The sequence below is a fragment of the Schistocerca cancellata genome, chromosome 5 (assembly GCF_023864275.1).
Source record: "Schistocerca cancellata isolate TAMUIC-IGC-003103 chromosome 5, iqSchCanc2.1, whole genome shotgun sequence".
Lineage (NCBI taxonomy): Eukaryota > Metazoa > Arthropoda > Insecta > Orthoptera > Acrididae > Schistocerca > Schistocerca cancellata.
The window spans coordinates 591,800,928-591,822,357 of NC_064630.1; the positions used below are offsets into that span (position 1 = coordinate 591,800,928).

Sequence of the window (21,430 nt, forward strand, 5' to 3'; positions counted from 1 at the left end):
AGCAAACATTTCAAATGTAAGCACACAGACGGCATTTGAATTTGATGTATTGGGAGAGAGAGACGCGATCTTGTAGGAGGTTCTCTTAGAAGAGACGCTCTCATGATTCGTTTCATAAACGCCAGTGTGATACAGCATTGTGTTTTTAAAACGGGCTTGCTATAGTGTCCTCTTGAATTACAGCTCGTTGTTGTCAAATATAAAATATTTGTGTTTTTTTTTCGACATGGCGTGAAATATTGTAATCTGTAATGTTATGCATGTGTCTGAAATGTCTGTAATGCACATGTGCATGACAGTTTATTTACAGACACTGATCTGCATGCGAGAGACACTCTCGGGTCGTGTGACTTGTCCATCAAGCTGAAAGAAATTGCTTAACATAGATATTTTTTCTTTGGAGTTTAAATTCTCGCTTTTTCTTCCCTTTGATGACAGTTTCGAAATAACAGGGACATTCTGTGGTGATCTTCAGTTTTCGCACCAAAGTAGTGGAAGTTCTTTTTCCCAATTTTACGCAGAGTGGACTGCAAAACCAGCTTCTAATTTTCGTCATCTTTAATCAGGGGCGGTGCAGTTCGTTGGATGTTACAAAATAATGAGATGTGAATTGTGTCCTGCAGTTGAAAGTAAAAACTATATCAATTTTGCTTATAAAACTAAAAGAAAATGGACGATACCTGTTTTTGTGGAAAGAGGATATTTATTATCGTCGTGATTGTGTCTTCCTTTTTAATAGATGCTTGATTATAGGAGGTGCATTGACGTTAAATACAACTGTTACAATGCAATGTTTCCACATTCAGAATAGCAGGCACTTGTGGGGCCGGTGTGAGGTCGTCCTAGACAGCATTTTGTGATCATACATTGAGGAGAATACACATTCAACTACCGCCCCATCTGCAATCTTTTTGGACGGCGATTTTTCCCAGTACATGTGTTGCACTATGATCTTTTCATTACGAGTGCTGCTTTTGTTTCTTCACAACAATTTCGATGTGTAATTAGAACACTGAAGGGTTTTCCATCTGTTGCAGTACCGTCTACTGATTTCGATTATTTGGCCTGCAGGACGATTGTCAAGTAGATGTCTGTAGTGAACTTTGACGTCAAACAGTGATAGATACATTCCTCAGCTGTATGTTTACAGGTAATACACTTATTAAACCCCTCTCTGTCTCATACCAGCATCTCATCAGCTGAACATATTTCCCATCAAAAATATAGCACCTCTCACTCCACTCTTTTTTCCCACCAGCCTGTAGGTGAAGGGTAGAGTAAGTCTGCCACTAGTTTGAAGGTGTATTGTGAAATTTTTTCCCCACTAGGATAACACCAGTTGTATGGCATCGTCAATTTTTGAGCTTTATTGCGATTTTAGCGCTGTGCATTTAGTTGTGTGATTAGGGCCGATCTTCGTGATTAATTATGTAATTAGGACCAATCTCTACTTCAGCTTCCCAACCCAAATAAATAAAGTACACTAACCACCTTCGTCTCCTGCATTTGGACAGTTTCCATGTATTGTGGGGTACACTTGAGCTCTCTGTCCAGAGGGACAACGTTAGAGTTCCACAAAGGGCACCGCCATTTTTAATTTCCCTCCAATTCCCAGATTGAGGGGAGGAGGGGGTTGTTGGCACAGCTCTGGGACAAAGAAATTCCCACCAAAATTCGGAATTCTCGTCAAATTGGTTATTCCCGCAAATAGGGTAGGTGGAGAAGGGGGAGGAGTAAGGGTGAAACCCACGTGCTGGTTGAGAAAAACACATGACATCATCTGGGGGGAGGGTGATGAAAGAGGGTAATTAATTGATCAATTTCATTAATTTGCATATCAATTTAATATCCAAATTGGGGTAGGAGCCTCATTACACTACAAGTGTTACAAACTGTGCAGGACATCCATCTAGGTATCCACTCTTAAATAATGCGTGTAACATCATATTGGTGTAACAGGGTGATGAAAACTGATAGAAAGTGATGGCATGCAACCAAAAGTGAAACAGTTTGTCGTGGAGCTTATCTTGGAACTACCTATCCTTTAAGGCGTAGCTGTAGATGGTGTGATAGTATGCTTTGTAGGCATGGAAAAGACAAACATCAAAAAGCAGAATTTGTTCAGTGATTCCATACAGTATGAATTTTAACGCATTTTTCAGGACGTATAGTTTGCTCTAAAGGAGTATGATTTTTATACGAGTACCTAGATCAGGAATCAAGCAAAAGCAAGTTATTTTGACCAGCTATTGGCCAAAAGCAGTGCTCATGCCTTAGTTGTAGTTCTCTTACGCCTATTTTCCCACTCTTGATTGCTGTGACGTATATGTTATACTGCCCTTGCAAGATCGTGGTACACGAGAAAGAATCGTAGGGGACAGAGCATCGCCAACTTCTTGCAACATGATAAATAACATTCCAGTCAATTTATGACCCAGATTAACAGGTGGCATGCTTGTAACTGATGTTAGTTGATCTAGATGCAACTCTCTATGTACCTCTAATTTCCAGACTTTCTTTCATAAGCATTTCCTCTTCAAAGCAGAACTAGTTGGAATTGAAAACAAATTCGTTGCTAAACGATGGGATAAACCTGTTTGTCTAATTTACAGATTTTTGGGCTGCTTCTGTATTTTGTTCTGCATTGTCAAATTGAGTCTTTGTTTGAAATTTCGTTATCTTACGTCTTCCAATACTGTAGCACTGTTTGAAGTTATGCAACCACTAACTGCTTCCCTTGAAATTACTGTAATCTATGTAGCACGCAATTTCATGTCCATAACATAGCAGGTCACAATCACGCGCATCCTATAAACTATATTGAGCATCCTTGAAAAGCATGAACACCAGTGTTTGTAACAAGTGCACGTTGTCCTCCCTCGAATATTTGTAGTTTTTCTTATGTACTGCAGGGCCATATTCCAGCGGACTTATTCGAAATATGTTCATAACTTTTTTACTATGCTGCAGATAATCTTACACTACTGGCCATTAAAACTGCTACACCAAGAAGATGACGCGCTACAGACGCGAAATTTAACCGACAGGAAGAAGATGCTGTGATATGCAGATGATTAGCTTTTCAGAGCATACACACAAGGTTGGTGCCGTTGGCGACACCTGCAACGTGCTCACATGAGGAAAGTTTCCAACCGATTTCTCATACAAAAACCGGCGTTGCCTGGTGAAACGTTGTTGTAATGCCTCGTGTAAGGAGGAGAAATGCGTACCATTACGTTTCCGACTTTGATAAACGTCGGATTGTAGCCTACCGTCATTGCGTTTTATCGTATCGCGACATCGTTGCTCGCGTTGGTCGAGATCCAATGACTGTAAGCAGAATATGGAATCAGTGGGTTCAGGAGGGTAATACGGAACGACGTGCTGGATCCCAACGGCCTCGTATAACTAACAGTCGAGATGACAGCCATCTTATCTACATGGTTGTAACGGAGCGTGCAGCCACATCTCGATCCTTGAGTCAACAGATGGGGACGTTTGCAAGACAACAACCATCTGCACGAACAGTTCGACGACGTTTGCAGCAGCATGGACTATCAGCTCGGAGACCATGGCTGCGGTTACCTTTGACGCTGCATCACAGACAGAAGCGCCTGTGTCGTGACGGTATGCTCAACGACGAACCTGGGTGCACGAATGACTAAAAGTCATTTTTTCGGATGAATCCAGGTTCTGTTTACAGCATCATGATGGTCGCATCCGTGTTTGGCGACATCGCGGTGAACGCACATTGGAAGCGTGTATTCGTCATCGCCATACTGGCGTATCACCCGGCGTGCACGTATGGGGTGCCATTGGTTACACGTCTCGGTCACCTCTTGTTCGCATTGACGGCACTTTGAACAGTGGACGTTACATTTCAGATGTGTTACGACCCGTGGCTCTACCCTTCATTCGATCCCTGCGAAACCCTACATTTCAGCAGGATAATGCACGACCGCATGTTACAGGTCCTGTGCGGGCATTTCTGGATAAAGAAAATGTTCGACTGCTGCCCTGGCCAGCACATTCTCCAGATCCCTCACCAATTGAAAACGTCTGGTCAATGGTGGCCGAGCAACTGGCTCGTCACAATACGCCAGTAACTACTCTTGATGAACTGTGGTATCATGTTGAAGCTGCATGGGCAGCTGTACCTGTACACGCCGTCCAAGCTCTGTTTGACTCAATGCCCAGGCGTATCAAGGCCGTTATTACGGCCAGAGGTGGTTGTTCTGGTTACTGATTTCTCAGGATCTATGCACTCAAATTGTGTGAAAATGTAATCACATGTCAGTTCTAGTATAATATATTTGTCCTATGAATACCCGTTTATCATCTGTATTTCTTCTTGGTGTAGCAATTTTAATGGCCAGTAGTTTATTATTATCGTATTTTACTTTAATATCCACGCCTTGGACAACGATTGTTCTTTACTACGTCTCATTGAAGACAGGATTTGTGGCTCCCTGTCCAATAAAGATGAGGAACCACACAGCTCGACACCTGTTTCAGTACCACTTTCACTTGTTCAGCACGCGTCGTCGTCATTGTACTCCTCAGGTACGTTGCCTGCAAAGTCGAGCGTATACGACACCACACATTCCATTGACTTATCTTGCGGAAACATTAATGTGTCACCTGTCATTTCTTTCCCACTCCTCTAAATTCCTTGTGTTCCTTTCTGGAGAAATGTCAACTCTGGCAACTGTTGTTGTAGGTTAATGTAATGTTTGCTTTGTTTATCTTTGCCATTACTGTGCTTTGTATCAACATCACTAGCACTGTAGCGCTGTTTAGAGTTAAACTACGCTCTGCAGCCTCATGCTGTGCCCCGCCATCTGGTGCCTTTAGCAACCAACATTGTGGTTTCATGGTAGACAATATGTGATGTGTCGAATTTGGGTAGAGAATATCTGACGCGTCGAATGTTTTAAAGATCATGGGCCTTTTGCGACCTCACACTCAAGGGGTTCCTTGAAAAGTGTCTTACAGTGGGTGGTGCTCATTGAGTAATTGTTGTACAGTAGCCTTCATTTAATTAATTTCATAATCGCTACTGCAAATAAGCACCACATTTGAGCAAGAATGTCTCTATAACGCGATGTCACGAAACTCGGCTGAACAGTACAGCACAAGAATGTCAGCAGCGAATGAAGTTATTTCTCAATTTTTCCACAGCCAACAACGTGTTGTAAAGGAGCAGTGGTGTATGTATATGATCCACATAGATGTTTGTGTATTGTGATGTGTAAAAACATTGTGAATAGAATAAAAAATAACCGGTATTCGTATGTTTTTTGTACTTCATAAACGAATGAAAACCGAAAATAGAAAGTGAGGGTCACGAAAAATATACTACCTGCTATGAAATATCCCAAGAAAAGGTTGAACCAAACTCAAATATCTCTACTACAAATCCCAGTAATTGTACAGATGGAGAAAACACAGACCTAGCTAGTACCTCTACTGGCTTCAAGTGCTTGAATGAAAAGAATAGCGGTGTGCTAGTCAGTGTTTCCCGTGTCGCCAATTACATGGAAAAAAACGAGAATGTAGATTCCCAAAAGTAAAAGATTTTACTGAGTCTATCACAACCTGACGAAATTATAATTTCAGGAATAACGTAGAAGGTATAATGAGAACATTTCGATTGGTTTGGCTGTCGTTATGTCCATGTTTGGCTTATTCTAAAGCTCTGTAAGCTGTGTGCTTTTCCGATAACATATAACTCATGGCAGTCACCATGGCGCTTTCATATGTCACAGATGCAAATGACAAAATTACCTGATTCTAAGATTTTGAAGTGTGGGTATGTGTGTGTGAATGCTGGCAGCATACTTTTACACATATGTTACCGTATATTATGTCTGTGAACTCAAGATCGAGCAGCGCTGTTGGTGGGGGAACGGACTTCCCCGGAAGAACCCTGCCACTGGCCTACAGGGGCACCCAAAATCATATGCCCGTTAATACCTGTCCAGCAGTGTAGATCGGCGTACAGTTATATACCTCGTTTCTGCTCGTGGGAGCTTAGCTGCCAGCGTCACTAAGTTAACTTTGTATACTTACTGACATACATTGGTATCCGAAAGCGATGGATAATCATCCTAAATCGCAGGAAAATCTGCAGAATACGAAGAAGAGAAGGTATTTGCGGAATAACGAGCGTTCGATCATCTCTAATGTTATTTCAGTTTGTGTTAAAGAGGCGACACAGAAAGAACTGTTGGTTAATATCACCAGTTTCAATCAAAGGGCTGCAATTTATGCAAACGTCAGCCTCGCCACAATTAGGACGCACAAGGAAGGAGCACGAAAATAAGCGGCACGTGCCAAATAAACCACATGGTTCACTGGAATCGTCACGAAGGAAAATTAATAATTTTGGCAGGAACCCTATTGTTATAAATAGTTTCATAAAATCGCTCATTCGCCAAATGGTGAAGGACTTTTACATAAATAAAAAAATAGTGATTTGTGATTTTGGAAACTACATAATCGTTTGAAAAACGACTAGGTTAGACATACTAATTTGAATGAGCTAAATGTCATGACAGTAATTTGGTTTAAAAGATATGCAGTAGTTTAGGGAAATACAAAAGATCATGACACCATTTGATACAATTGTGTTGGGAATAACCCAACTGATTGGGAAAAAATACTGGATAACAAAAGTCTACTGGTAAAATCTGGAATGTAACAGGCATAATAGTACAAATGGCGAAGGTAATTTTAGGTGCACTGGTATTCGAATTTTGATTACGGTTATTTCTTAAATTTACAGAAACCTGAAATATGTTACGTACTCAAAGATCGGAGAGCCACTCTTTATAATAAGTGACGTCAGTTTGCTCAACCCGACGTATTAGCTAAGTCCAAGTCCCCAAGTTTTTCCTTGCCAGTAACTTGTAATTAACATGGTTTTCGTTAAAAGTAATTATACTAATGAACTCAGCATATTGGAAAGCAAAGGCCGGATAATGAATTTAAGTGGGGCAAAGCCAGATAAAAGTTTTAATAAATTCAGGTTCAGGTGCATAGTACACAAGTTCGTTGTATATTCTTCAACGAAAAGTAAGAATGAGTAAAAAAAATTAATTATTGATAGGGGTGCAGTATGAACAGATGGAGGATCCAGCTTGCTCTGTTTCAAGTTGTATATATTGTGAATTCACACAACCTATAATTAATTGTGAACATAAGTGTGCCAATATAAAAATTGGGGCTCATATGGAGGGATAGAGATAGTCGTTTTTCTCTCGCCCTATTTGTTAGTGAAACAAGAAAGGAAGTAACTAGTAATGGTACAAACCATGCAATGGCTTGCAGAGTATGAATGTACATGTAGCTGTAGAGAATTTCACGACATGCTTGCTACAAATGCAGTTTGGCATGAGTGTTTAGACTGTTAATTGTGTTAAAGCAGATCATGAGACAGGGAACACTGATTATAAATGCAATTGAAGTGTCTGAAAATTAATTACTGCAGTTTGGTACATTATTTGATTTAAGTTCATAACAAACTTTCACAACAGCAAGATCATCATCATCATCATCATCAAGTGTCAGTGAAGCTACCAAAGGCAGAATACTGGTTGAGGAACTTCCACTACCAAGACAGCACAAGACACCTTGACTGAGATACCATCAGAACCAGAAAAGTTAGTACTACTTTTTGATATAATGATTTTTCTGATCTCTCCAACAGATGAGAGTGTGAAAACATGAGTAGGTTTGTTGGATCTTCTTTAGACTGGAAATTTTTTATCTTAATGTTTTCAGCTACTGTTAAAGAAACTTTATTACATTTAGTAGCCAATGATTTTTACTATCATCTGGGAGTTGAGTATCACACACCTTCCTGGATTTATTCATTTCGTGACTAATAATGCTTCACATTGTCCATGCCTTGTTCATTGAATTTTGGATTTTTGTGCATAGTATGTATTTTTTCCCTTTTAGATGGCACACTGAAGAATTTTGAGATGTGCTTATAGCACATTTTTAATTCGTGGTTAGAGCTAGTTCTTTGCATTAAAGAAAGCAATCTCTTCCTAACACAAGATATTATGATCCCAGATGCTGGCCATCCTTTTTCTTGGCCTTCACTGTAAATGTCCCTGTCGTATTGTAAAATAAAATGGGGAAGCAAATGTTATGAGAATATTTTTAGGAAAGCATTAAATTCCTCAGCTACTTTGTGTCCTTGGCAAACTGCTTCCCATTTTCCATCTTGTGAACTAATGCCAAATAGTGTAACCAAGTCAGCATTTAAAATAATGTGAAAATTTCCTTTTTGTATTATTAGTTAAATGTGATTGATGGTGATGCTCTATTGTTGTCATTTGACTATCATGGTTAGATAGACCGTTTATTGTGGAGCTCACATTTATTTCATTGAAGCCAGATGGATTTAGAAATAAATTATTAATTGCTATTGCACTACATTCTTCTGCTCTTGTTGAGAATGTTACTCAGGGGGTTAAATTGTATCTAAACGTCAGTAATGCTAGGTGCACTCCATCAGAACTATGGGAGATGAGGTATACATTGAAATCTCCACAGACAAAAACTTCACAAATCTTAGTACCCCCTCTGACTGCTTAATGAAGTTTACAAATTTTCCTGTTGCTACCCTGTAAACCATCAAGACAACTCTCTGCAAGCCCAGCAACTGATGTGGAGACTCAATCTCTACCATAAAATTTAAACTGCTACAATATGATATGTCTTACCCTGCCCATTGAGGAAGTGCCCTCCCCTGCTGACAAAGATTTATTTCATGGATGGGGTGGTGGAGCATGGGGGGGGGGGGGGGGAGGGTTGCTAAGCAGCATATACACTATATGTGCACTGCAGCTTACAAATGTATTTTGATTTTGCAGCATGCAAATGAATTTTGTATTTTAAAGGCAAAACTGTTGATTACAAAGGTCACAGATTATGTAGGACATGTCAGTTATACAGGTACATATCAAAAGTTATAAAGTTTCATGGCACATGATGACAATGGCATTCCACAATTAGCCAATGTGACTCAATAACATGTGACTAGATGATGGTAATATTGTAGAAAATAATTGTTGAACAAACTACGGTCATATCCCAGCTTTGTGGCAGTTATGTATTCTGTTTTCAAATGTTATATTATAGAGGACTATTGAAAGTGAACATAGTGATTACAAATGACTTAACTATTTAGTATGTAATGGTACAGTGACAAGAGTTACAGAGAATGTAAAAGGAAGTTAAACTTTCTTATATACAGTACTTTTGTGTGTTCTATATAACTCCTCCTCATCAAACAGACAATGTCTAAACAAAAATCCAATTTACACCATATATTCTGACGTATATGTGGAATGACTGATGCAGGTACATCATAAATGTGGATTTTGAGGTCTGGAATTATTTTCAGCGAAGGAGGCACATTCACAAGTTTTTTTTTTACATAACACCATAAAATGAAAACTATGGATGTCATGTGCAGAGATATAGATGCCCAAAAGCAGAACACCTCGTTTTTTCCAGTATTGTCCAATTGCTTGGAAGATGTTAATTAAAAACGTGCTTTGTTCTTTCCTTTTCCTGGACTACATTCAAATGAAAGACACACTCTTACAATGCGTTTTTCTAATACACATGGCCAGCCAGAACTTTTTCCTTTGCGTAAATGTCCATTTGTAGAAACAGCCAATGCCACTTGCACATGTTTTGACCATTTCATTGATTGTCTTGCTGATGAAACTCTGCAGTGTGGTGGCAGAATGACAACTGTCAAATTCTAACTTGCAGAATGCCTTTTGTATGGAACAAGTCAGTTTTGCTTGTGGCACTGAATTTTTCAAATATGCGTAGCTGCATACTTGTTGGCTTCTGATACACTGTGCTTCATCTACAATTATATCTGTCTGACCAGTCTTGAATACCTGGCAGAGGATTCACCTAACAATTTTCACACAATTTATCTACCATTCCACTTTCAAAAAGTGTGTGGGAAAAATGTAAAGTTAAATCTTTCTTTGAGAACTCTTACTTTATTACAGTGGTCATTCGTCTCTATGTAGGTGGACATCAACAAAATATTTTCACATTTGGAGGAGAAAGTTGATGACTGAAATTCAGTGAAAAGATCTCGCTGCAATATAAAATGCCTTTTTTATTCTTTTTTTCTTAATTGACACACCAACTTGCATATTATATATATGACAATCCCTCCCCTGTTTTGCAGTAGTACCTAACGAGCTGCCTTTCTTTGAACTTGTTTAGTGTCCTCCATCAATTCTATCTGGTAAGGATTTTGCACAGCAGTACTGTAGCAGAGGACAGACGAGTGTAGTGTAGGCATCCTCTTTAGTGGTACTATTGTATCTGCTAAGTCATTGCAGTCATTGGTTTGCCTAACCCATAACATCATGTACATGATTGTACCAATTTACGTTGTTTGTAGTAGTATTCCCTAAGTATGTAGTTGAACTGACAGCTGTTGAATTTTATTGTTTACTGCGTAATCAAAATTTAATGGATTCCTTTTAATATTCAAGTGGATAACCTCGCACTCTTCATTATTTGGGGTCAGTAGCCACTTTTTGCGCCATACAGATATCTTGTATAAATTGTTTTGCAATTATTTTTTATCTTCTGATGGCGTTATTAGATGGTAAATGACAGCATCATATGTAAACAGTGTGAGAAGGCTGCTCAGATTGCCTCCTAAATCATTTATATAGATTAGGAGCAGCAGAGAGAATGTAATGCTTCCTTGGAGAACACCAGATGTCCCTTTTGTTTTTCTTGATCACTTTCTGTCAGTTACTACAAACTCTGACCTTTATGACAGAAAATCATGATATAGCCACACAGCTGAGACAATACTCCAGGGACATACAATTTGATTAGCAGTCACTTGCTCAATAATCAAAATTTAGAACTTTCTTTTAAATCCTCTGTAATTACTACCAATGTATTGCTATGTATTAAACTGCTATAACCATTTTAATCATTATATTGATTTTAAATTGCCCTGTACAATTTTTATTTATGAATCACTGACTTTGGAAATATTTCTTCAATAAATACGGTTAGTATTTTTAGTTAATCATTTGGATCTACATCTACATGGATACTTTGCAAATCTCATTTAAGTCCCTGGCAGAGGGATCATTGAACCACCTTCACAATAATCATCAAACCACCTTCGCATTTATGTAACACAACAAATGAATAAATTTTATAGTGATGCTTTGCAAGCTATCAGCCTGGCAGTTAGAGACAATATATGGATTACTTTGTATTTTACCTGTGCTTGAAAGAATTTAGTAAATATAGGAATGTAAGAAAATGGATCCTGTATGCTAACTGAACACCACATCATAGGTCCTCTAGAATGACTATTTCACTGTTCTCTTCTGTTAAATTTTTCTCTTTTCACAGACACCAAAACTAAACTTTTGTTCTGAGAAGCAATTATGACTGGAGATGAATTGTTCCATTTCAAAACTGAATGTTAAATGACACTAACAAGAATCCACTACAGTGTTAAATTAGAACTTCGAAAGGTACTAGTAGGATGGAATCTCTTTCTTTATTTTCAGTCTACAATGACAAAATATTGCATTCATACCAGTGATTTCATTCAGTAATGCCCATCCTTGAATGTATCAGAGAAAAGAGAAAAACTGAAGATTTGGACATAGCGTGCATTGCAGAAATGCAAAAGGTCATCTGACATACATAGCGCATTTTTAATAAATATGAAAACTGAGGCCAAAATAACATTGTCATAAATATATGCAGACCACCTATGAATTGACTAAAAACTTGGCAAATATGGTGTAGCCAAACCTACATTCTAAAATTAAGTATGATACAGACTCAGTGGCTAAACACAATAGATGCTGCCTACTTAGCTTTGTACATTCTTTATGATGCTGTGGTTTTGGGCCAGTTAAGAAATTTGCTTGTAAATTATTCCACATGTCTGTATTCAGGCACATCTTTTTTATTTACAGACTTTGTATTTCAGTTAATGTTTGGAATTTCTGTGATAGACAGTGCTGTCCTCATCTTCATTTGTTTTTTCTCTATTAGCATTAATATCACTGTCCTGATCTACACTGGTTTTTGTCTATAGCCACTAACATCTGAGGATGGCCATTACAACTGAAATCAATAGTCTCAGGGCAATATTTTTGTGATCATAGACTGGAAATAAAGTGAAAAAATCCTATATCCATTGAGCATCATGTATATAAAAATAACAATGTAATGATTTGTATGGCTGGTAGAATGTCCAGTAGCAGTGTCTGAAACATAATTTTTACGGGTTTGTGACTAAATAGAGACCTGCTTGTCCATTAAATACACTCACTCACGAGACACTTATGTGTTCTATACACTTGCTAGAAGTTTCTCCAGTCAACTATTATTTCAACCATTTGGGATCTCTGTTTAAACTAAATTCATAGATCTTTCTAAATTGCACATAATGAGAAGCTTGTGTGAAAGCATCATTTTGGGCACACTACATATGTAGGGATCTAACACTTACTCTTTTGTTTGTTGCTGCCAAGCTACAATCATTTAGAATTTCAATACTAATATTACGTTTGTGTGTAATGCCCTAATAAAAGTTATTTGTTATCCATGGGTCTGAGTGAGTGTTCATCTTCAGATTTTTCATCATTGTTTAGGAAACTGCTACTATGTACCTGTCATTGTGTTCACAGTTCGTCGGCAGTTGCTGTGTAGCACAGAAGGTCCTGCGCTGGGATGTGGGCAATTTCATAACTGCCAACATGGGCTACGGCTTTGGCCTTATGCTGGCTGTGCTCATCTCAGGACCATCTGGTGAGCACCTGCTGCCTGCCTAGGCTTTGCACCCTTCTTCTTGCTCTGTCATCTTGGAACCAAGAATGATCTCTCTCTTGCAGAATTTTGACCAGGGTATGACACTCTACTGATGAACGCCGTGTGTTCTAGAAACTTGAGCACTCAAACTAGGTCATAGAACCACATCTCTATCTTCTAATTTTATCAATCTTTGTTTATACTGTCTGCATTCCTGCCTGTGTTTAGAATACTAAATGATCATTCATTATGTAGAACACAGTATGTATCATTTTATCAGATGATTAGCTTAAATCATCTGAAAGTTGCATGGAGTAAAAGTCTGTCTCATTCCACACTCTGTAAATGACTATGAAGTGCATTAGGTATTGTATTTTTTGCAGCATTACATAAATATTAGGAAAATGAAAAATCAGTGCCTCTAAAGATGCAGAAATAATATACTTTTATGGAGCATTGATAGAGAGTTGTAAAGGAATGGATTCAAATTGTCATACTTTGGTTGTGTTCATGCAGTTGGTTCAAGGAAGATACACATCCATGGAGTCCTGATGAATGATGATAACAGCATGTAGGTTCACACACTCAAATCAAATGAGCAGCCATTACTGAACATATGACATCACAAGTGAAGAACAGTGTTATAGCCATAGTGTCAGAAAAGATAGATTGCAGCTCACTATAAAGATTACATGACACATTAAGTTGCAGACAGGCACAGTGAAAAGATACTTACACGTTAGCTTTCAGCCAAAACCTTCTTCAGAAAAAGAAATACACACACGCATTCATTCACACAGGCAAGCACACCTCACACACTGTGACTGGCCCTGTGGTTCATGACTGTGGTTCAATAATTTTCTTCCATGATCTGTTGCTAACTGGTCCGTATATTTTATTGTTAACATTTGACAATTGTGGTCAGATAAATCATCAACTATTGATTTTAAAGCTAAATCACTGCAGGATGTTTGATGTAAACACAAATTGTCAATGGCCTTTGCACTATGTTCTCCAGTCCTCATAGAACATTTTGCTGTGAAAAAATGTGAAGCTGACCATCAACAGCAATAGGTACCCCTGACCATTACTGCCTGGCAGAAGATCAACATTTAAAGTATCCACAAATGATGAGTCTCTCAGCTGCCACCCATTTCATACCAAGAAGTCCGTTCCATGAAGCCTAGCCGTGATGCCAAGCATCATTCTGAGGCCTTTGCATACAGAAATTATCCTCATAACCTTCTCCAGAAACAGATCTCACATGCCTTTTATCTGTCACTATATTTCATATGTTGAGAGAAGAGCTCTGATAGCTGGCAGCACAGTTGCCGTTATTCAACATGAACGGGCAGTGAGCCAGCAGTGGTCGCCCAGCACTACGGCAATACTAGGACATTGCCACGTTAATGTAAACAAAAGCTCACGATCTGATGGGCCGTCATGGATGCGCGAAGCAGGTGCGCCTAGGGCGCGGCAACTGTCAGAGCTCTTCTCTCACCGTATGCACTGTAGCATCCTTTACCCCATGAAAGACAGGGGCACCTGTGAGAGCAGCCATGTGATCTACAAACTTAATTCAACCACTGTGTCACATTTTATGTGTGCATGACAACTAACAAGTTATTTGTCCACATAATTTCCCACCACCAAACTGTCACCAAGAATCAGATTGACTAAACAGTTACTGAACATGCTAACCAACACAACATGCTTCACTTCAATGACTTCTTCACAGCCTTTGAAATCTGGATTCTTCCCTTCGACACCAGCTTTTCTCAACCACACAGGTGGGAACTCTTTCTACAACATATCCTTCATTCCTGCAATGTCCCTGGCCCTAACCTTCACTAGTCCCTGTCCTCCATCTGATTATCCTCTTCCATGCTACCACTACTGAGACATACACCTTCTATCCCAACAGTGATCCTACCAAGTCTTTTCTTCTTCTCTATTTCTCTTCACTAATTCCCCCCTCCCCTCTCCCTCGAGCATAACCACCTGATGCTGCATCTAGCAGCCGTGACCTGTCCACTGCACACTTCCACAAGCAGCACTACAGCTCCTACCACCCCTACCTCTACCCTGCTGTCCCTCACACTACCCCCTTCCCCCTCCTCCACCCCCTGACACCCTTCTGCATGCTTCCGCCTTACCCACAAACAATAAGTAGTGTGTGATAGTCATTACATTTGTGTTATAATACCCATAAGAGCCTGAGAGCTGTCACTTAAACCCTAAACTTTACCTCTCAGGCCATGAGAGCTGTCAGTGTATCATGCTTCATGAGCCCTGTGGTTCCACTGATGTATTTAACACAGCCGCTTTCCAAGCTACAGCCTGCATCTTTTAATGCCATTCAACAGTATTCCATAATTCCTCTTAATCATAACTCCCTAATACCTTATATGTTCTTTCAGTTTGCCTTGCACTAGTTCAGTCAGTTATCCTGGGTGGATATCCTGCTGTCACTCCTACTGTACTCAGGAGACCTGGAGCTGTATAATGATGATGTCATGCTAACACACAGAAACATCTCATCTCTGTGGAAGCCTGATACCTTGCACTGGTGCGCAACAAACCACTCCTTTGATGTTGACCTCCACTTCAAGAATAGCTACATTAATACCTCCAACCATATCAAACCTGCCAGCCACCTACAATACATCAACATTGACAGCTGTCACCTGTTCCATGCCAGGAAGAACGTTCCATACAACTGAGACACCAGAGGTTGTCACATCTGTAGTGAAAAGTAGTTCCTTTCAAATATGCCAAGGTCTCACTGAGGCCTTTGCAGACTTAAATTATCATCCCAACCTTGTGCAGGGACAGATCTCACATGCTTTGTCTATCCAGTCACTTACCACCTACCTCATACCCACTGTCTGCCCACAAAGCAACACACCTCTTGTGACTCAGTACTGTACAGGACTGGAGAAACCAGGGTTTAAACTACCTCTCATCTTGCTCTGAAATGAGGAATATCCTCCACACTATCCTGCCTGCCCCTCCTACAGTGGTATTCTGTCACCCACCATACCTCTACAATATCCTTATCCATCCTTACTCCCATCCCTGTGCCTAATGTTTCATATTCCTGCAATAGACTTAAATGCAAGATGTGTCACATATATCCTCCCACTACCACCTACTACATTCTTGTCATCTGTCAAAGGCAGGGCTACTTGTGAAAGTGGCCATGTGATCTACAAACTAAGCTGCAACCAATGTGCCACTTTCTGCCATTTTCTACATGGGCATGACAACTAATAAGCTGACGGTATGTACAAGGTCCGGCAGAAAAACCTCCCCTTTAAGGAAAGCTAATAAAAACAAAACCAAATAAGGTAGAACAATTTTATTTATACTAAATAAAAGTACATATTATGCCATTTTAGAAAATACTCTTATGGTCTTACTTTTTAAATAAAACATCCCTTAAATGGCTTCCTGCACTGTCGACACACTGATTGAGTCTTTCCCTGAAGTTATTCATTACTCTTTGAGTCATTTCAGGTGGAATAGCTTCAACCTCTTGTGTAATTGCTTCTTTCAGAGCTCGTAAAGATTGTGGACGTTGTTCATAAACTTTTGCTTTTAAATAGCCCCAAAGAAAGAAATCACAGGGCGTTAAGTCCGGCGATTGTGGGGGCCAGCCAATGTCTCCACGCAACGAGATCACATGTCCAGGAAACATTTCCTTCACCAATGCCAGTGACTGCCGCGCTGTGTGGGCTGTAGCACCATCTTGCTGGAACCACACGTTCTCTATTTCACCAAAAAGCTCCCTTAGTTGCGGTTGGAGAAAGTCGCGGAGCATGGCACAATAGCGTTCACTGTTGACGGTTAAATTCCTGTCATTTTCTTCGAAAAAGTAAGGACCGATCACTCCGGAATTGTAAACAGCACACCATACTGTTACTTTAGGGCTATGAAGTGGTCGTTGATGAAGTTCTTGGGGATTGTGTTCACACCAGTACCTGCAATTTTGGCTGTTAACTGTTCCGGCAAGGTGAAAGTGTGCTTCATCAGAAAAAATCACAATATCGTTGGGACGAATGTTCCGAAGAAGGTCTTGGCACAAACTTACACGGACACCATAGTCTCGTTCACTCAGTTCTTGCGTAGTTACAAGTTTGTAAGGATGCATTTTAAGATCTCGATGCAAGATTCTTCTCACACTTCGATCAGATATCCGTAATGCCGCCGCATGCTTTTTAGCGGATCGTCGAGGAGATTGTTGAACTGAAGCTCTAACTGCATCAACATTTCCGGGGCCTGTTGCAGTCCGTGTCGTCCAGGTGGTTTCCTTTTTAATGCGGAACCTGTCTCACGAAAGTTAGCAACCCAAGAATAAATTGTTTTCTTATCGGGAACAGGGTCCCGTCGTCCGAGCGCAAAGCGAACGCGAAAAGCACGTTGAGTATTAATAAGCGATTCGCCATTTTGAATAAAATCTTCCACTACGAAGGCACGATGTTCACCAGACCACGCCATGGCGTACACTGAAAACGGCACGTAGGCAGCTACGTAACGACGCGCCCCCCACCACTCTGCTCCTTCTACTGTCCGCTGCACGTTACTTTGTAATCGGGGAGTTTTTTATGCCGGACCCTGTATGAATGGCACCTGCCAAACTGTGGCCAAAAGACAGCTGATATGTTGCTGAACATGATGCCAAACATCATGTGCTTCACTTCAATGACTGCTTCACAGGTTGTGCAATCTGGATTCTTCTTATCAACACCAGCTTCTCTGAACTGCACAGGAGGGAACTCTCCCTAAAACATATCTTTTGTTCCTGTAACACCATGGCCTCAACCTATGCTGGTCCCTATCCCCTTTCCTGCTTCCACTCCAGCATTATACATGCCTTCTACCCCACCAATGCCCTACTAGTCGTTTCCCCTTCTCTACTTCTCTCCTCGCCCCTGTCCCACCATGTCCCTGCATGCTCCCATAGACAGAACAGTATCTTCCCCTACCTTTCCCTGCTATCACACCTTCTCCCCACCCCATGCCACGCCTCCTCCTTATCTCCACCACCCTCCCCAGCAGATTGCTGCTCACATAAGATACAATCACAATCCACAGTCAGGCCTCAGTACCTGGAGACAGTAGCCGTGTTTGTGTGAGTTGCGCTTATGTGAATGGGGGGTGTGTTTTCTGTTTCAGAAGAAGGATGTTTTTCTTTAAAAGCTGAAATATTAAGCAGTCTTTTTCATTGTGCCTGACTGCGACATAATGTCTCCTCTTTGTGGTGAGAAGGAATCTCTATCATCATCATGTTGTTGAATAATATTATATTCATCTGGTGAGGCAAACTCAAATTACTCTGTCATGTTAGGATGTTTTTTGATAGTAATTATGCAACATTAAAAATAATTAATATTTTCAGCAATGAATAGGTAAGGATTGTGCCATTCCTTGCTATCTTTATGTCTTTACAGTCTCAGTAATGGTACTCAGCCTCTGACACTGACAGTGATACTGGTCTTGTCAGGAACAGTAAAATATCCTTGACCTGAGTGTCATGTCAGACTAAGGCACATCAATTAGGCACATAAAGTGACACTTTAAACAACTTCTTGTAGTCAAAATTAGTTTTCTGTTTACACTGGCGGTGGAATAGAGTAATGGACAAGGGGTCTTTGCTTTGGCTGGAGACAAACAGACAGAGAAAAAGAGACTATGTATGTGTGTGTACATACATACTTTCATCAATAATTTACATAGTTGTCCTGGACACCAGAGTATGTTTGGTCATCAGCGAAGGTTAATCCTTTTTTAATTGAAAAGTAATTTATGTTAATATATGCAACATTTAATTGTATGCTGAAGATTTTTCATTGACTAAAATTTTGATTTATTCACCTTTGAGCATTTTACATGCAAGCTGTTTCACTCAATAAATTATTTGGTAAACAACAATAACTACAATAATAATTGCCAAAATATACTGGTGTGCAAACTTTAAGGACAAAAGTAAATTTCACATGATGTGTCACACTCAAGTAACATAGGTCAGTGAAACAATATAATGAAGAAGTTGGTTGCTGCTCACCATACAGAGGAGATGATGAATCACAGAAAGGCACAGCAATCAGAAAGTCAGCGTTTGGCCAGGAAGGCCTCTTTCAAAAATAAAAAAAAAACACACTCACTCATGCAAACACAACTCACACACACATAACCACAGTTTGCGGTAGCTGAAGCCAGACTGTGAGCAGCAGCACATTATAAGGGACAACCGGGTGGGTGTAAGGAGGATTCTGAGAACGGGAGGGAGAGGGATACAAGATAAACTGCAACCACTGTGCTGCATTCTGCGTGGACATGGCAACCGACAATTGTCTGTTTGCATGAATGGCCACTGACAAACTGGGCAAGAAACAACTGGACCACCCTGTTGCTGAGCACATCACCCAGCACGATGTCCTTCATTTCAGTGAGTGCTTCACAGCCTGTTCCATCTGGATCCTTCACACCAACACCAGCTTTTCTGAATTGCGCAGGTTGGAACTCTCCCTGCAATGTATCCTACGTTCCTGTAACCCTCCTGGCCTCAACCTTCTAATCATTATCCTTAGCCACCTAGCCCCTTCCCTATTTTCATTCCACCACTACACAGCCCTCTATTTCACCAATGCATGCTGTCTTTTTACTTCTCTCCGTGTGTGCTTCTCCCCACCTCTCTCTCCCCTGACCTTCATCTAACCTCCTGACTGAACATAGCTGCCCTACTCTGCACCTCATCCCTTCAAACTGTCAGCAGCACTTTACCGTCCCCATCCCTACCCTGATATCCCTCCACCTTCCCGCCCCAGCCTCCTCCTTACCCCCACTCAGTTGCCTCCCTATAATGTGCTGCTGCTCAGTGTCTGGCTCCAGCTGCCAAAGACTGGGGTCGTGTGTGTGTAAGTTGCATTTGCATGAGTGTGTATGTGAGGGTGTGTGTATGTTGTCTGGTTTTAACAAAGGCCTTGTTGGCCGAAAGCTAATTTTCCAACAGTCTTTTTGTTGTGCCTTTCTGAGACTCAGCATCTCCACCATATGGTGAGTAGCAACTATCCTTTTCATTAGATTGTTACATTCCATCCTGGATTTTCCATTGTTTGATAGGTCAATCAACCTTGAACCATACATAGAAAGAACTGATACAGTACGGCACAGAAGGTAACTTAAATGTGCAATGAGATGAATGGAACTGACACTTTTATTCAAAGACAATAATTACACTGAAGTCAACATGATTTATGACAGTGGACTATACAAAAGGTGGAACGTGGTTTGTGATAGGGTGTGTGATCACCAAGGACAGCAGTGCATATTCTGCAATGTGCTCCCATGCTGGGCACCAGGTTAGTAATTTCTTCTGGTAGGGCATTTCATGCCTCCACCAGCATGATTGACAAATGCTTGTCTGTCATTGGTGCATGTGGACGTGCTTCAATACATCTCCCCAATACATCCCACATATGCTTGATGGGATTTAATGGAGGGAAACAGACAGGCCAGTCCATTCACTGAATATCTTCTCGTTCCAAGGACTCCACCTGCCTAGTTCGATGCGGTCATGCATTGTCATCAATAAAAATGAAGTTGGGGCTGAATGCACCACTGGAACGAGGAAGGAATACAGTGTCACAATAATGTTGTCTGATGAGTGTATCTTGTTCAATGATTTGGAGGTCCTTACACCCATGCAACATTATGCCTCCCCACACAATAACACTTGGACCACCAAAATGATCAAATGTGACTCTGTTCCTGGGTGCATTATTTGCTCCCACCTCTCACCAGATGGGACAGAGTTACAGAATAAGTTGTATATACAGAACTTTCCCAGCATTTTAACAGAAGAAGTTCAATTCAGAGTTCTCTCCATCTCCTGCATGTAAAGTTGACTAATTTGATGTGATGTGATATATTTGATTCAGGTCCTAATGGACAACCTCATTTTGTGGTAGACACAGATTTTGCATTGTGATCGTCTTGTGCAGTATATTGTTTGTGTCGACCAACAACAATTTTTGTCTATTTGTAGATATTTTTCATTTTTATACTGTGGGTATTCTACCCTTACATTATAATTGTCCAAGCATGGGATTTCTGCATACGTGAATACATGTCAAAGATATATATAACAGGAATAACAAGAGACATATAATATAGACTCTTTGGCTGACCTCTCAGTTCCACACTTAGATTGTAAGACAGTTGTGTCCAGTGTGAGCAAGAAATGTCACCATTTAATATTTTACAGCAGTAACATACATGACAACCTGTCTACTGTGATGTATGCCAAATTTCATATTACATCATATTAACATAAACATATATATAATTAGATTTTAATCATCATTATTTTTGTATGCTTTCTGGCTGAAACATCAATTTGCACATGCATGTCATTGAAATATACATAATATCCAAGTAAACTTATGTTTTTGCTGTCATTAATACATTGTTATACACACTGGACTCGCATTCAGGAGGATGACAGTTCAATCTCGCGTCCAGCCATCCTGATGATTTAGGTTTTCCATGATTTTCCTAAATCGCTCCAGGCAAA

General features: G+C 40.2%; 1 protein-coding gene across 1 annotated transcript in view; it reads left to right on the plus strand.

Moving 5' to 3' along the window:
- LOC126188949 (aquaporin-9-like) overlaps positions 1-21,430 on the plus strand; it is a 268,383-nt gene that overhangs the window by 92,657 nt on the left and 154,296 nt on the right. The window contains exon 2 of the mRNA XM_049930695.1: positions 12,732-12,852. Within this exon, the coding sequence (XP_049786652.1) occupies positions 12,732-12,852 (121 nt within the window). The remainder of the gene's footprint in view (positions 1-12,731; positions 12,853-21,430) is intronic.